The sequence below is a fragment of the Aedes aegypti genome, chromosome 3 (assembly GCF_002204515.2).
Source record: "Aedes aegypti strain LVP_AGWG chromosome 3, AaegL5.0 Primary Assembly, whole genome shotgun sequence".
Taxonomy (NCBI): Eukaryota; Metazoa; Arthropoda; class Insecta; order Diptera; family Culicidae; genus Aedes; species Aedes aegypti.
The window spans coordinates 293,921,719-293,937,750 of record NC_035109.1 but is presented as its reverse complement, the minus strand read 5'-3'; the positions used below and the strand labels follow the sequence as shown (position 1 = coordinate 293,937,750).

The 16,032-nt window shown below is 37.3% G+C and overlaps 1 protein-coding gene across 11 annotated transcripts in view; it reads right to left on the bottom strand.

Moving 5' to 3' along the window:
• Window positions 1–210: 210 nt before the first annotated feature.
• Window positions 211–16,032, bottom strand: part of LOC5565521 — a 129,234-nt gene continuing 113,412 nt past the window's right edge. For 9 of the 11 annotated variants that reach the window (XR_002501857.1, XR_002501860.1, XR_002501859.1 and 6 more), the window contains 3 exons: window positions 15,730–15,882; window positions 15,499–15,608; window positions 211–1,065 (listed from right to left, as the gene is read on the bottom strand). Coding sequence is in view for 2 of the 11 variants with exons in the window: in XM_021851911.1 (XP_021707603.1) it covers window positions 1,038–1,065; window positions 15,730–15,882 (181 nt within the window). In the remaining 9 variants the exon portion in view is untranslated. The remainder of the gene's footprint in view (window positions 1,066–15,498; window positions 15,609–15,729; window positions 15,883–16,032) is intronic. The other 2 variants (XM_021851911.1, XM_021851910.1) reach the window with 1 other exon arrangement.

The following is a 16,032-nucleotide window of genomic DNA, read 5'->3' as shown; positions in this document are numbered from 1 at the left end:
TGAGTTTAATATATTTTATGGTTTACTGTTATTAAAAAAAAAAAAAAACAATTATTTTTTTTTTTTTTTTACTTTTATTTTAAGTTTACAATTTTCCAGCGAAACTTGCAGCACTGATTTGTCACCATAGTTATGTCAACGAACGTACTATCAATCACATCAATCAAAGGATTTCTTTCCATCTACTTCCAGTCAACAAAACTATACCACTTCAATTAAATCACTTTACCAATTGCACTTCGTTCTCGAAATCATTTGTTTCACCTATATGCTACCATTTTTCTTAACGAATAATAATCCCTATGCTGCTCCGTAATGCGTATGGTCTCCTTTCAACTTATACATTTTTTGTATCTTTAACAACGGGTCCGTTATTTGCTTGCACCTTAACAATTATGACTTTCTCAACAACTCCGGCAAAAACGTTTTATGGTGTAAAAGGTAACTTTTTTTTAGTAAATATATGTAGTAGTAAGTGAACGCAGCGGCCGGAATAATGTTAGCAATGTTGCGCCCATAGCAATGCTTAGGACCGTTTCCTCGGCAACTCGGCTTGCTTTGATTGGCGTTATTTTGTTTGTTAAATAAGTATTTGGTTCCTTACGACAACGTTTCTCACAACCTTCTAAATGATTAGAGTGTGTTCCTTATCTGAACCGCCTAGTTCATCAATGGATGACAATAAATAGAACGTGTTCCGTGATTTTATGTCCTATCACCGATTTAAGGCTTTTATTCTCGTTAAACAGTTTTGATTCACGCTATTTACACTGAATTGTCATGTCTGGAAGGTATTCCGATAGTTTTGGTTCGATTTTTTTTTCGATTTCAAGAGATTTCTAGAGAAATGGCTAAAGCTTTGCCTCGTCATAAAAACGAGGCTGCGATTGTGTGTTTGTGTATAACATTAGGCGAGTTTTGTGAAAGTAGTTTTTTTTTCTAAACGTCTGACAGTAAAATTAACAAAAGCTCTAGTGATGATTCGTTTGACTTGTGCTCCGCTCTTAAATGCTCGAGTTTAGAATAAACTGTCCATTTCAAACGCCCTGGGCTGGCCATTTTAACCTGAAAATGTAAAATATGTAAATAAAGTTCTAGTATATGGGTTCATGTCAAATTAGGAACTGAAAATGCACTTTTAGAACGAAAAACTGATGCTGCAGCTGAAATTCGGAATCAAGGAAAATTATATCTTTGCTTATCCATATGCATATTTTTATCCTTTTCATTACAAAGAATTGAAGCACATGCTTCAATCCCTTTTTTTGTTAAACATAAACAAGCATGAAAAAATTCAAGCAAACCATGCATTTGTCGTTTGTTTCAAAATAGTACGAATATGGAATGGACCAATTCACGCATTCACTCATTGACGTTTAAGCGGTGCCGTGTTATTTACGTGACCAAATTAGTAAACTCGTGCATTGGTCCATAGGAGGAATATGACACTGTCTCCATAGTAACCGACGATTCTAATTATACTAATAACTCATTTTACCCTAAGTTAAATCGACCATATATGTCCCGCAAAACGCGGGACGCCCTGTCAGATCTCGTTCCCAATCAAACATTTTCCGTATTGGATACGTATTCTACAATCATTTTAGGCCCAAAACATGATCTAAATGCTTTTTTCAGTCAAACAAATAGAATTGACGCTGTAATTTTAAATTGAAATTTACGCTGTCCCGCGAAACGCGGGACGTCTGGTCACTTTACCCTAAGTTTTTGTTGAATTCACCATTGTTTTCATTTTTTATGAGGAAATAATCCAGTAACAGGCATTCAATTATTAATAATATTTCATTCTTGAGGCAAAGATAGAACGAAACAATACCCCAAATCACAAACCCGCCTCGGTATAACCTAGCGCGACTGCACAGTTAAAAATAATGAAGATTACACGTCATGTAAACTTCATTTATGCGATGTAAACATGACGTCATGTAAATTTTAGTCTGAAATAATGTAAAAATGTGTTATATGTCATGTAACCACACAGAATCCTGATGGGTTACATGACATATAATTGAAGTTTACATGACATATCATGTAAATATCCATGATTTTCCACGCTCCAATTATGTGCATCATATGTCTCAGAAATTTACACGTTTCGTTCGAACTGTGTGGCCCAACCGAATGTCTCCGCCGCATACGCGCAGCATCTCGAGGTAGCGTTGCCGGAAGAGGGCGAGCTTGCCGAAGCCCATCTTGAGGACTGCTGGAGCACCATAAAAGCAGCCATCAACAACGCAGCCGAGAGCATCGTCGGGTACATGGAAAGAAGGACATGTAACGATTGGTTCGACGAATAAAGCAGTCAGGTTTTGGAGGAGAAGGGTGCAGCGTCGACTGCAATGCTGCACCAAGGAACGCGACAAAATGTGGAGCGATATAAAAGGAAACGAAAGCAGCAAACCCGCCAAAAGCTCCACGGAAAGTGAAGAAATGGAGCAGCTGCATCGTTCACAAGAAACGCGAAAGTTCTACGAGAAGCTTAACGCATCCCGAAAAGGCTTCGGGCCGAGCTTCTTGCCGCGAGCCGAAATGTGTAGGGAAAAGGATGGAAGCATCTTGACGAATGGGCGTGAGGTTATTGATAGGTGGAAGCAGCACTACGACGAACACCTGAATTGCACGGAGAACACAGGTGCAGAGGGTCACGACAGCGGAGGAAGTGACTACGTCAGCACGGCGGATGAAGGAAACCAATTTGTTCACACCTTGAGCGAAGTTAAGGATGCCATCAACCAGGTCAAGAACAAAAATGGAGCTGGTAAGGATGGTATTGGAGCTGTTGGTAGTTAGAGGGGAGTTATCAAGCTGGTTTCATCAACGGCCGCCGACGACGCACCACATCTTCACTGAACGGCAAATCATCCAGAAATGCCGTGAATACCAAGTCCCAACGCATCACCTATTCATCGATTCTGAAGCGACTGATGATAGCATAGACCGCAAAGAGTGATGGAAAATTATGGAGGTGTACAGCTTTCCCGGGAAGCTTACAAGACTAATAAGAGCAACGATGGACAGTGTGCAGAATAGCGTGAAGATTTCGTGCGAACATTCCAGTTCGTTCGAATCTCGCCGGGGAGTTTGACAGGGTGATGAATTTTCGTGCCTGCTGTTCAAAGTGTCATGCTGAGAGCCCGGTTCAATAACCGAGGTACGACTTTCACAAGATCCAGCCAATTTGTTTGCTTCGCGGATGATATGGATATTGTCGGTAAAACATTTTGAACGGTGGAGGACCTGTACACCCGCCTGAAACGTGAAGCGACAAAAGTCGGCCAGGTGGTGAATGCGTTACAAACTAAGTACATGCTGATAGGCGGAACCGAGCGCGACAGCGCCCGGCTAGGAAGCAGTGTTACGATAGATGGGGATACTTTCAAGATGGTTGATGAGTTTGTCTACCTCGGATCCTTGTTAACGGCTGATAACAACGTCAGTCGTGTAGTACAGAGACGCATCATCAGTGCAAGTCGCGCCTACTATGGGCTCCAGAAGAAGCTGCGGTCGAGAAAGATTCACCCCCGCACCAAATGTACCATGTACAAAACGCTAAATAAGACCGGTGGTCCTCTATGGACATGAAGCATGGACCATGCTGGAAAAGGACCTGCTAGCACTTGGAGTGTTCGAACGAAGGGTGCTTAGGACCATCTTTGGCGGTGTGCAGGAGAACGAAGTGTGGCGGCGGAGAATGAACCACGAGCTCGCTAGGCTCTACGGCGAGCCCAGTATCCAGAAGGTTGCGAAAACCGGAAGCGTGCGCTGGGCAGGGCATGTTGCAAGACTACCGGACAACAATCCTGCAAAGATGGTGTTCGCGTCGGATCCGGTTGACACAAGAAGGCGGGGAGCACAGCGAGCGAGGTGGCTTGAACAGGTGCAACAAGATCTGGAGAGCGTGGGCCAAAATCGAAGTTGGAGGGACACAGCCATGGATCGAGTAAATTGGCGTAACATCGTTAACGAGGTTTTATCAAATTAATTGATGTAACACCAACTAAATAAAATAAATAAATAATTATCATATTTAGAAAGAACATCCAATGTTTAAAAGTAGGGTAAATTTGTGCAAAATATATAAAAATCTTTAGTGCAAAAATTTATTCCAATAGCGCTGCTCAAAAGATTAATTCTTCTTTTGAATTTGAAAGAATGGTAATTTATGGATGAATAATAAAATACTATTGGCAATAACTTTCCTAGTACCGTGCACCCCCGCTAATTTGAACGGTACCTCATGCAAACCATCGGGGTTCATTTTTAATTTGAACATCTAGTCACTCTAGAAACGTGTTTCTGGTTACCTCTTTTGCTGTTTTGTTTTGATTCTGCGTTCCGTTCCACAGCGTTCCATCTCACTTCACTCCGTTCCATGAGCTAAATGACGTTTGAACCATTTTTAATCTGAACGATGTGCAAATTAGCGGGGTACAGATTAAAAAATGTACAGATTAAATGTGGTCAAACCAACGGGGGTACCCGGTATATTTTAGTTTATTCAAAAGCATATGATTGTAAAATAAAGTGACATTTTTATATCAATTGACTCAAGCCTGATGTCGTCAGAGTGATGCAATAGAAACGTAAACATGAATATAATCTTAAGAAATTCTTGGTTTCAGACTTATTATGCCAAATGACTATTATGCCAAATGACCATTATGTCAAACGAACATTATACCAAACGACTTTATGCAAAACAGCTTTATGCCAAATGACCTACCACCGTTCATTGATCCAGAGTCTGGTATTCAACGAACCGTTTTACTCAAAACTGGATAAATTATGTTTGTTTGAATCGCTTCCGGGTCATTTGGCTGATTGCCATTTGGCCGAACGCCATTTGGCCGAAAGACCCATTTGGCCGAATGCCGTTTGCATGCATTTGTAACGAATCTCAAAGCTGAATTTCAAAGAACGGTTAATTTTTAAAGAAGCATAAATCATAATTGATACACAGCTCTTTAGTTTTCGTTCAAGTAAAACTCAACGCTGAAAGAAGAATATTCTAAACCTGAGACGAGACTCGCGAAGACGGTCTTTTTTTCTGTGATTGCTGAGTTTTTTCTTATTCCACTTTGTGTTTATACCAACCATGCGCAAGCCGTTCAAGCCTCTCAGCAAAAAATAATCAGCAACTTTGGAAAAAAACAGGTCTGCTGACTGAGGTTTTCACTCACATTTTATTTTGAATACAATACTTTTGACGTTTGCAGCCATAAAATCGCTGGGCTGCATTTGACGTTTCGTGACAGTGGAATCTGGGCTGCATATGACTTTGATATTTTTCCTCTTCGCGAGTCTCTCTCAGTTCTAAACTAGTGGTCCCGGCAAACTTCGTCTTGCCATCAAGTAGGCTGTTGAAAAACGCTATGAATCGTCCCATACAAAATGACAGTTCCGTGCATTCTCGTTTTTTTCGACTTTCCCGGTGAATCACCTAGGATGTTTATACACACAAACACGTCGGAACCCGTGCTAAACAAAACGGAGAAAGAATCATTCAGATCCGCTGACCCGTTCGTAAGTCATTTCGTGACATACAAACACCATTCCATTTTTATTTATATAGATAGATAGATGTAAGCAAATATTCACTTCTCTGCTAGCATTAATAGCTGACAGCATAGGTTTTCGCATTGCGTTCGTAGTCAGCTTTTGGCAGTTACTAAAACGGTTTACGACTTATTCGTCTTTCTGTTGCATCGTTTGCTTCAATCCTACTAATAGTACTAATTAAATTTATTATTTCTAGCAACCACAAGTTTGACTTCTTTTTTTACAAAGGAGAAACAGTTAGCTTATATAACCAGTGGTGGAAAAGTTCGCATCACGAAGCAGCTTACGAATGTATACTAACGCATATCAAACAAGTCAGATTCGCGAACAGGCTAGGTGTGAATAAGTACACACTAGGCCGTCCCATATTTTTCGAAAATGCGAAATGTTGAGTTCGTCATTATAAAGTGCTCGTTTTGGTAAGAAAAAACTCAGGTAAAAATTTGAAGTTCGTACATGGACGCTAAGTGGTCCCCCAACGACCATGAAGGTATTAGGTGTAGATGACCCTTTGCGCCAAATCGAGCACGCTGCTCTAGTGAACGCAACATGAGTACGAAAAGCCACTAGTAACAAATTGATAATCATCAATTTTCTATCACTTTCTGTCACTGTCTATAACGTAAGTGATCACCGATTCGTCCGGTTTAATTTTAAATAAGACTATGAATGTATAATAAGCCTTATTTCCATTCACTATGCAAAATATTAAAGCCTACGATCAAAAGAAGGAAAAATCTCTTATAAAAATTTAAGCTAGTGTAATGCAAGGAATTGTTATATCAGTACAACCAGAGGCGCGGCCACGTTCGAAACCATGGGTAGGACAAAGGTTGCCAAATATTTTGTGCACAGTGAAGCAAAGAACAATTTTAACCCTGGATTTTTTCTTCTATTTGCAACCTGAATTTTCCCAAGAAAAGTCACAGAAATGGAATTACTTCAAAGATTGTTCCAGAAACCATCTGAATTCCCTGGGACATCCTTCAAGGCTCCCGGCCAAAACGTCCTCTAAAATTGAATCTATAATTTCTCCAGAAAGTTCTAGGCATTTTTTTTTTAAATTGTCTATTAGGATTTATATGAGATTTCAACTAGGGATTTCTCTAAAGATACCTTCAGTAATTGATCCAGAGATTCCTTCTTAGAATTCTACAGAGATTCCTCTGATAGTTTTTTGAAATTTTCTCAAATAAGTCTTAAGTAAAAAGAAAATCCGAAATCTCCCAGGAATGTCTCCAGGGAAATGCCAAGATTTCTTTTTTTAAACATAAATCCAAGAGGTATTTTTAAAGAAAATCCTAGAGTACCCTTCGATGAAACTAGAGTAAGTTTTAAAGTTGCCCTTTTGTGGAAGTTTAAAAAAAAATCCTAGATAATTTGCATAGATAACCAAAAAAATCAATCGAATCTCGGGATTGTATTCCGCAGAGTTTGTAAAGAAATTTATCGAAAAACATTGGAAAAATCTCTTTAGAAATTTGTGTAGGAATGATCGGAGGATTTACTGTAAAAAAATATGTAGTATAAACTGGTGTAATCCCTTTAATAAACTTTTAAAGATTACATGGGATTTTGAGATACTTTTTTAAAAATGTTTGGTAAAACTGCAGGAGATTAAATGCTGGAAAAATCCCTTGAAAAATAGATTTGTGCGAAGAACCCCTCAAGGAATTTTGGATCTCTGAGAGGAAACGTGGACGGATTCTTCATGGAACCCACATGAACATTTGAAGAAATTCTTGCAGGGTTTCTTGTAAAAAACTCTTAAGCTATTTTTTTTCTAAACAATCCTGGAATAAACCTTTGTGAATTTCCTCGGAAGAAAATTTGTAGAAGTTTTTTGAAGATCTCCAACCAGAGAATTTGGTTTAAGGATTAGTGAAAAATATCTGGAAGAAATTCTAGGATAGTTTGGAAAACAAATTTTAAATGAAAGTAGTAGCTTTAGAGTTTTCAAAGATTTTATGAAGAGAACCCTGTAGGAGAAAGTATTTCAAATAAAACTACTATGATCACTATGATAATTCCTGAAGCATTTCCTCCGAGAATTTGAGACGACTTACTTGAAGAGCATCTTGAACTTATTATATTCTCTGAAGTTTATTTGGAGCCTGTACAATTTCGCATCAAGATCCAATGCAAGCAGAATAAGAAAAAAAAAAAAAGATTTTAAAGACCATTTTGGCTAACAAAATTAAAAATATAAACTTTTTAGAAACTTGCATTGAAATAGAGACCAAGTCTCTGTAAATAAACCTACTATCAATCCTGTCGTTTGTATCATTCATTGAATCAAGTTTTGTAATCATTCCTATTGTAAAATATGCATATCTTTTATATTTATATTCTTTTTATGACAATTTTATTAAACAAAATAGGCCAAAAAGCTTGTCTTTACAACCAGTGAGGTTGTTCTAATTTCCTCATATATTTTGAGGTAACTAATGAATGACCAGCAAACATTCTGTGAATTTGTGTAGTTTATTTTCTTTGCACTGTTTTTTTTTTGTTGGATCGTGGGTGGGACAATCCTTTGACTATCCTACCCAGGTGTTTCTGTGCGTAGTACAGGTCCTACCTGTTCTACCTACTTTCCGCGGCACTGAGTATAACTGTTCTTTATTCTTCCGATGATTTAAAGAAGGTAAAGTTAAAGTAAAATATGAGCTAAATTATTGCCAATAGTAACGAAACCAGTACAAGTTGAAAGAATAGCCTATGTTTAAAAATAGAAAAAAATTCTTATGAAATAGGGTCCTATAGCCCTGTCCCAAATTAAGTGCCAAACGCTTAAGTTTAGGCCAAGAACACATGTTTACTCAATTTTCGAATGTTTTCCGTTAGTTTAAGTGCAAAAATAAAACTTTTTTTTTATGTTGTCTAGATTTTGTCACACCCCTTGGCTTAAACTCAAATTGTGAGTGTATTTTGTTTTCCGTGTCCCTTCCAAAATGTCAGATATAGGAACAACCCCAGTGTTAAAACTAAAACCCCTGTGGTGTTTTTGTCGACTAAGCGAACGTCAAGCATGATCACAAGTGTCAAGGTTCATTTATGGACCCAATTTTTAAATTAAAGGTTAAACATGATGTAGCCGTTATTTGAGCGGGAAAAACTGCTAAAGTAGTTGCCACAATTTTAGGACTCAATTATCAAAAACATTTCAAATTCTTGAACACCATTGGTAGCCTAGAGACGAACCAACCGTGAGCTCAGAGTCTTGACACGAGTGACCAATTTCATCTTGAATGAACGGATAGTTCCAGCACTTATATAGCTACAAACATGACGTCCTGTCACATCATAAAGATCGACAAGTTAACCGGCAGATCAGTTATTGGACCACACTTATGAATCCTACACATCAGCGTTGAAAAAATTTGATTGTTTTTTTACCCATTCGTCCAAATGGCTTTCGGCCAAACGTCATTCGGCCAAATGGCCGGGACACTGTTTGAGTCTGCTTCAGTATAAAACTTTTTCGCAAACCTCCGAGAGATCTCTGGCAACGCCTGAAAATTCGAATTTTTTAACTTGAAGAAGTTTTCGGATAACCCCGAAAAAACGTAGAACTCGAATGATAGGACACATTCAGTTAGTTCAGTTTGGGTGTAAACTTAATCATTACCATCAGAAAGGTCACTGGTTACGCGTGTAGATATTCTTTCTTCTTTTTTGTGGCTTCACGTCCCAACTACGCAGGACCTGCTTAGGGACAGTTCCACTACTATTAATGGAAAGTTTTCCTTGTCAAATGACCATTTTTGCATTTGTATATCGTTGCCTCAGGAAGGTACTCTGTGTCCTAGGAATTCGGAAACATTTCCTAGCAGAAAAGTTTGCTGAATAGCTGCGCGTGTATCGCTAAGGCTATTTGGGCTCCTAGATTTGGCCGTGTAGATCTGATGTTTTATATTCAAATGAGATTGAACACAGTTGTCTGCTCCGGCGTGAGTATAATTGTCAATGGTAAAGCTCCCGATGATCACTCAGTGGTCACCTTCGTAAATCTGAATACTTATAGTATAGTGAAATTTCCATGAGTCGATGTTCCTTGACTCGATGACTGTACTTCAAGAAGTTCATGAGTTCAAGATCGCATATCTTGGATCATCACGAAGGTTACACATAGTTACCCTTAAGATATTCCCTTCGTTTAGCATAGGAAGGATTTCACGCCAACTCGACAAAGGGATTGGCAGCACCCCTTCAGAATTCAATGTAACTTTCTGGGTGTGAAGACTATGTGAAACTAAGATACTTTACATACTTTGTTGTTTCAAAATTGATCTAGACTGAAATTTGGAAAGGATCATAGTTTTTTTTTTTTACTTTTTTTATAAACCCGTATAACCCGAAAACGGTAAGACCTACAAAAAAGTGTTGTGTGGGGGACTGTCGTGAAATTACCTGAAGTTTTAGAAAAAAATATTGAAAAAATAAAAAAAAAACATTTTCTATACTGAAAAAAAAACAATGATTCAAAATTATAAAACCGATTAAAATAACGACCATTTCGCATTTTGATCATTCTTAGGCAAAAAAATTAAGTTTGCTAAAAGTCGTCCATACAGTGCAAATTGGGCATATTAAAAAAAGTTTTTCTAGCAACGAATTTTTTTTTCAAAGATTTTGTTCTAAACCGTCAAATCAGATAGATTGTATTTTTTATTAAGAATAGTTAAAACAACGGAATTATACAGTGATTATGTTTTTTAAATGAAGGCAATCAATGGACTTCGCATCTGCCTATGAGAAAATCAACTCCGCCTAACAATCCGACGGATTTTTATGGTTTGAAAGATATCACAACAGTATTGCAAACATTGAAAAGTAACAACCTTATCCATACCCCATTAAATTCTCTTCTAGAAAAAGTTTTGTGAAAAATGTGCCAGCATCAACATTCCGAACTTACATATAAAATATTCATAAGTCTGTGGTAAACTAATTCTGCACAGCCTGTTATAAAAATTCCATTAACGTAATACAGTCAACTCTCCCAAACACGATGATTTATATCTCGATATCGAGTTAGAGAATCATATTAAAAGTTGCTTTTGATGGCTACATCGATGGTCCCTTAGATCGCAGTTGCACTGATTTTTTGTTCAATAACTCGATACCTTCCTAACTCGGTCCCTTCAATATATCGAGTTATGGAGAGTTGACTGTATTACGTAAATGAAGGGTTCTGCCTAAAAATCTAAAGAATCAAAGAACTTTTCAGGCTGCTATTTTAATCAATTGCCGATAATTATCAATCAATCTAATTTTTAGCCTAATCAGTTTGTTAGTTCTTCTGCGATGCGCTTTGAAAGATATGAAGTGTGGCTCAGATTCATCATAACCTAAATTTGAAACTATCATCCCTTTGTGTTGGAGCACGATTATCTAAATTTGTGTTCACAACCACGTATATGGCAACCCCTATCCCAGGGGGCCGGCATGATGGCCATATTTTGTTGCCTCTTATCGAACGCAAGCAGTGCTCACCAATACTATTACGCTATAAGCAATGCAGCTGGTGTGAATGTGGGAAAACGAACCTAGGCACACAAAATCTACGTATATTGTTCGTTATTATTTCCATTCCAAAGTAAGTTTCATTTCTATTATCGTGAAAAGCACAATGAAGTGTTGTTTTCCTTCTTGCGGTGTCGATTTTCATAATCAGAAGAACAATTATCACGATGATAACATTTCGCATAATATGTTTCCAACATATACCGATGCGAGGGATCGATGGCTAAATGCCATTGCAAACGCGGATAAAACCACTTATAAGAAAACCGAAGACTTGCAATGCATATTCTCACATACACGCTTTGCGCAGTTTTTGTCTTGTTGGCGCATTTTGTCCCATTTTCACTCATACGGAAGGTAAACATTCAACAAATATATGAGTGTGCGTGAGAATTGCAAATGGAGTATAAATTTATGCTCCCGATAAGAAGGCACAACAAGACCTGTCAAATACCATATTGAAAAACTTTGATGTCATCCCTCTGCCCTATCCCACCTATTGGATTTGACAGTAGCATTTGAGTATCCAACGGTTGCTTCACGCAGCGAACTGAACTATCGAAATTCATACATTTTGCCTTATGAAAGGTACAGTGGCCCAATTTCATATTCGTACAGGATACTGTTTCCACATCAAGTTAGCTTAGCTTAGCTTAGCTTAGACTGACTACACATATCAATGGTTGCTATTCCGTGATTGACCGAAGTCAGTGAAAATGCACAAAGAATCAACTAGAAGTTCAGCTGGGATTGGCCATAATCTTCTTCAGTGTGCATAATTCAGTGCCTCTATTTATACAAGGTCAATAACGGCGCCGGCCACGTCCTTGCAGTCAGGTGGGATTGAGGGAAGGAATGTTAGTGTGTAACCTTTGCTATTTGGAGACCGTGTTTGCCTCTGCATCTCCACAAAGGTTACTGGGAGGGATGTTTGTTAATGGGGAGGATCGTTGGGTCAAAGGATTCACTTTGATAAGCGATTAGACCATGATAAACAATTATTTTGTGAGATATATACATGCTTATACGTAAATATAATTGTTCATATAATTTCTATGTAGAGGAAAGTTATGCCGACACTTGAGGTGACGAACCATTCAAAGTTTGTTGAACAAATACCTAAATGTAACATTCCTACAGCTGTCAGTACGAAAGCATGTGTTATTATATTTTACTTATTTGAAAAGAAACAAAAGACTCAATTGGTTGGGACATCATAGAACACTCTTATTCTTATGCCGACACTTACAGTGGCGAACCATCCAAAGTTTGTTGAATAAAGTGAACCTTTCGCAAGTCTACACTTGTAGTGTCGAACCATTCAAAGTTTTTTTAATTACAAAAATAAAGGTATATAAGGGGTGTTCTGAAAAAAAAAATGTTAAACATAAATAAATCATGAATCAGAGTTTGTGTCGACACTCACAGTGACGAACCATCCATAGTTTGTTGAAACATCATATTTACATCCCACCATTGTAACGATTAAATGTGCAGTCATACATATTTTATAGATTAGAAATAGTAGCATGAAACGAGCTCACCCGTTATCCTTGACTGAGCAGCCACAATCCACTTTCAGCTTCACTCGTTTGCTCGGCTAGCACTCAGAAAAAAAAAAAAATAGGCACGCGACCCGAAAAAAAACACGGACGACAGCTCGGGCTTTCTTGACGCACTGCCCAGGAGCAAGCGTCAAGGTCGTCGAAAGATCAAAAAGAACGAACCGATCGCAGCACTTTTTCACTTACTCCAACCGAACTCCCCGATCACGCCACTTTTTCACTTACTAGACCGACGCGCGACATGTTTGATCCTGCCCTCGTCGCTCGCTCCGACAAAAGCAAGCGTCAAGGTCGAAAGATCAAACAGAACTCAGGATACTGTTTCCACATCAAGTTAGTAAAAAACTATTAAATGAAGTATTGAGCTACAAATACTTTATCCACATTGAAGGAAACAGGTGTCATCTATTGTTTGCAAATAACAAAATGTTTCCATTTACATTCATCTTTGGATTAATAGAAAAGTATTGAATTGATGTCTAAAATTCACCCAATTCCATATTCGTACACCTACTAAAATTCATACGCACACCGTTCAAAACTAAATTTAGAACCTCTATTTGATTGCTGAAATGCTTTATTATGATGTTCAGATGTAGTGAAATACATGTGGACAATTTATTATTGGACATATATGAAATTTAGGTAAAGTTATGAGAAATGCCAGTTTTCCAATGATTTTTGCTATTAAATCCTATAATTCGAACAATAACGTTTATTTTTGTCATTGAATCCAATCTATAGATTATACTCGTAAGCTCTGATAGAAATTTAGTTGAAATATATATAGTTTACAGAAATCATAAAGGGATAAAACCCTTTTGAGTTCAGAAAATTGTTGTGCCATAAGTTCAAAACTCTTCTAAAATAATATTTTTAATCAATGTAAACCTAATTTTCATTCTAAACAACAGGTAAATGTTAATTTTGAATTTGTCTGTAAAAATAATTTGAACTACGAACTTCGTTTTACAATAAAGTATCCTAAACCTCGCTGTACATACCTCCACATAATTGATGTCATCGTAATATTCAATTATCTTTGAAATAATATTCAAATTATATTCAAAATAGCACCCTATTTTGCAATTTATTGATTTTATAAGAAAAAATAGAAGAAGAAGAAGAAGAAGAAGAAGAAAAATACAAAATAACTTGAATGAGCAGAGAGCATTGATATACTATTTGATAGAATATATCCTGTTGTTTTCATCATTTTAAAAAACGTTTGTGTTGCGGTTATGGCAATAATATTTGTTCTTTAAATCTCTATAATCACGTTTGGTAGTAAAATGTAAATTAAAAATGATAATTACGCAATGTTTTGATAGGAACATTAACTATGGATTATGTATATACATTTAGGAGGCAAACATAAAGAAATTGACTAAAATTTTTGGTTTTGGATTTGTTATAAAGGTTATACTACTTAAGATTCAAAAGTATAAGTTGTCGATATCCACTCCTAGCTACTCTCAAACTGATTATAATTTTTTGAAACTTGTGCAATATTCGCATTTATCATTCTTAAGGAAGTGATGTTGAAAAAAATGCAATTTATTGTTCGACTTACCGAATATTTTAGCAAAAAAACATGGGAAAACTGATATTTTTCTTAAATTTACTTAAGTTTCAAATATGTCCGCTTTTAAATTTTCCAAATGTATTCTACTGCATCTGAACAACACAACGAAGAGCGTGAGTAATCATCTAGTCCATTAAACATTAGTTTTGAATGCTGTATATTTCATTTTTGTTAGGTGTACGAATATGGAATTGAGTCAATTATACACACATTCTCAATACTTTTACATTATTCCAAAGATTCAAGCAAATGAATACAGTTTGTCATTGCCAAACAATAGATGACATCTATAGCCTTCAATATTGATAAACTATATCGAAGTCCATGCACCATTTAATAGATTTATACCAACTTGATATGAAACAGTGCCCCGGACGAAAATGAGATTGAGTCACTGTAGAACGATTATTGCAATGCGAACGCTTTATGTACCGTTCCAGCATCACTCCACATCAAGGCGTCGATAGGAGCGTGGTATACGCAGGGGCCTATCGATCGCAAGGTTCTCTTGGTTCGATTCCAGGTTGCCGCGAGAACATTTTTTGTTTTAAAATTTTGGTTTCATAAGGCAAGTTTATGAATTTCAACCCTTGAGGCGAATTTTCATAAGGGGTTCTTATGTCTTTCGATAGTCCATTTTCCTGAGTGTAGAACATGTTGGATTCGAAAAGATGGCGGCGGCGCTGGTCAAAACACCCAACATTTGGTTAATACACTGCACACTTTTCTAGGTTAGGTCCATAACAAACTCAGGAAAGGATCGGATAAAGGATTTAGCACAAACGAACAGACGTAACACTTCAGACATTTCGTGGTCGAAATAATAATCTCAAAATCAAAATGTCAAAAGTTAAAATGTCGAAATGGCAAAAGGTCGAAGGGACAAAAGATCAAAGAGAAAACTAAAAAGGGACAAAAGGTCGGAGATCTTTTTTCAAAGATGAAAAATTGTCTTCGATGTTTTTTTTCTTTTCGACCTTTTGAATGCCAACATGTCGTCCTTTCAACGTTTTGTATTATGATCTTTTTTCGCTTGAACGTGTAATGTGAACAAAATCGATGTGTGCGCTGCGCCATACTTTTTAATCAATCGAAAAGTTGGTGATGAAGAGTGAATAAGAGTGTTACGTCTGGTTGTCTGTGGATTGAGCATGCATGATAATTGTGACAAAGAATAATTGAACGCAAAATCAGAAGCACAACTCTGTTTGTTTTCTCAAAAGCTTTTGGGGAACTTACTTGGGGACTTGTTTTGTTTTTTAATTTCTTCGACTAAGGCTAATGTAAGTTTTGGTTTTGTAATGAAAACAAGTGGGGATCTCTACTCGATAAGCACGGGTAATGTCGCTCTTTGGGGAATACGGAAAACCGAAAAACCAAAACCGGAACAGGAATCGAACAAAAGAGAGAATTAAGGTTGAAATATTGAAAGAAAAAATCAAGCAATTTTGATGAACGAAAGATACTTACAGCTGAACCGAAAGAATTTTCGGATTCGGGCAGGCCTGAGGGGTTCGCACGTGGCATGGTTTGTGGCACTGGATGAGACAGTCGCGGCATTCGTAGCCCTGTTTTCCGGGACGGCGCAGGATGCTGCGGTTACACACGTGGCATAGGACTCCGCTGCAATTGAGGGAAAATAAAACAAAAATGTATTCCTACATCGAGACATTCAAACTTGCATTTCAATTGTTTTTTTTTCTCCATATTACTATCGTTCGGGGCAACTGGAGAAATATCGCCCAAGACTGACGAATTTGGAGCACTATAATA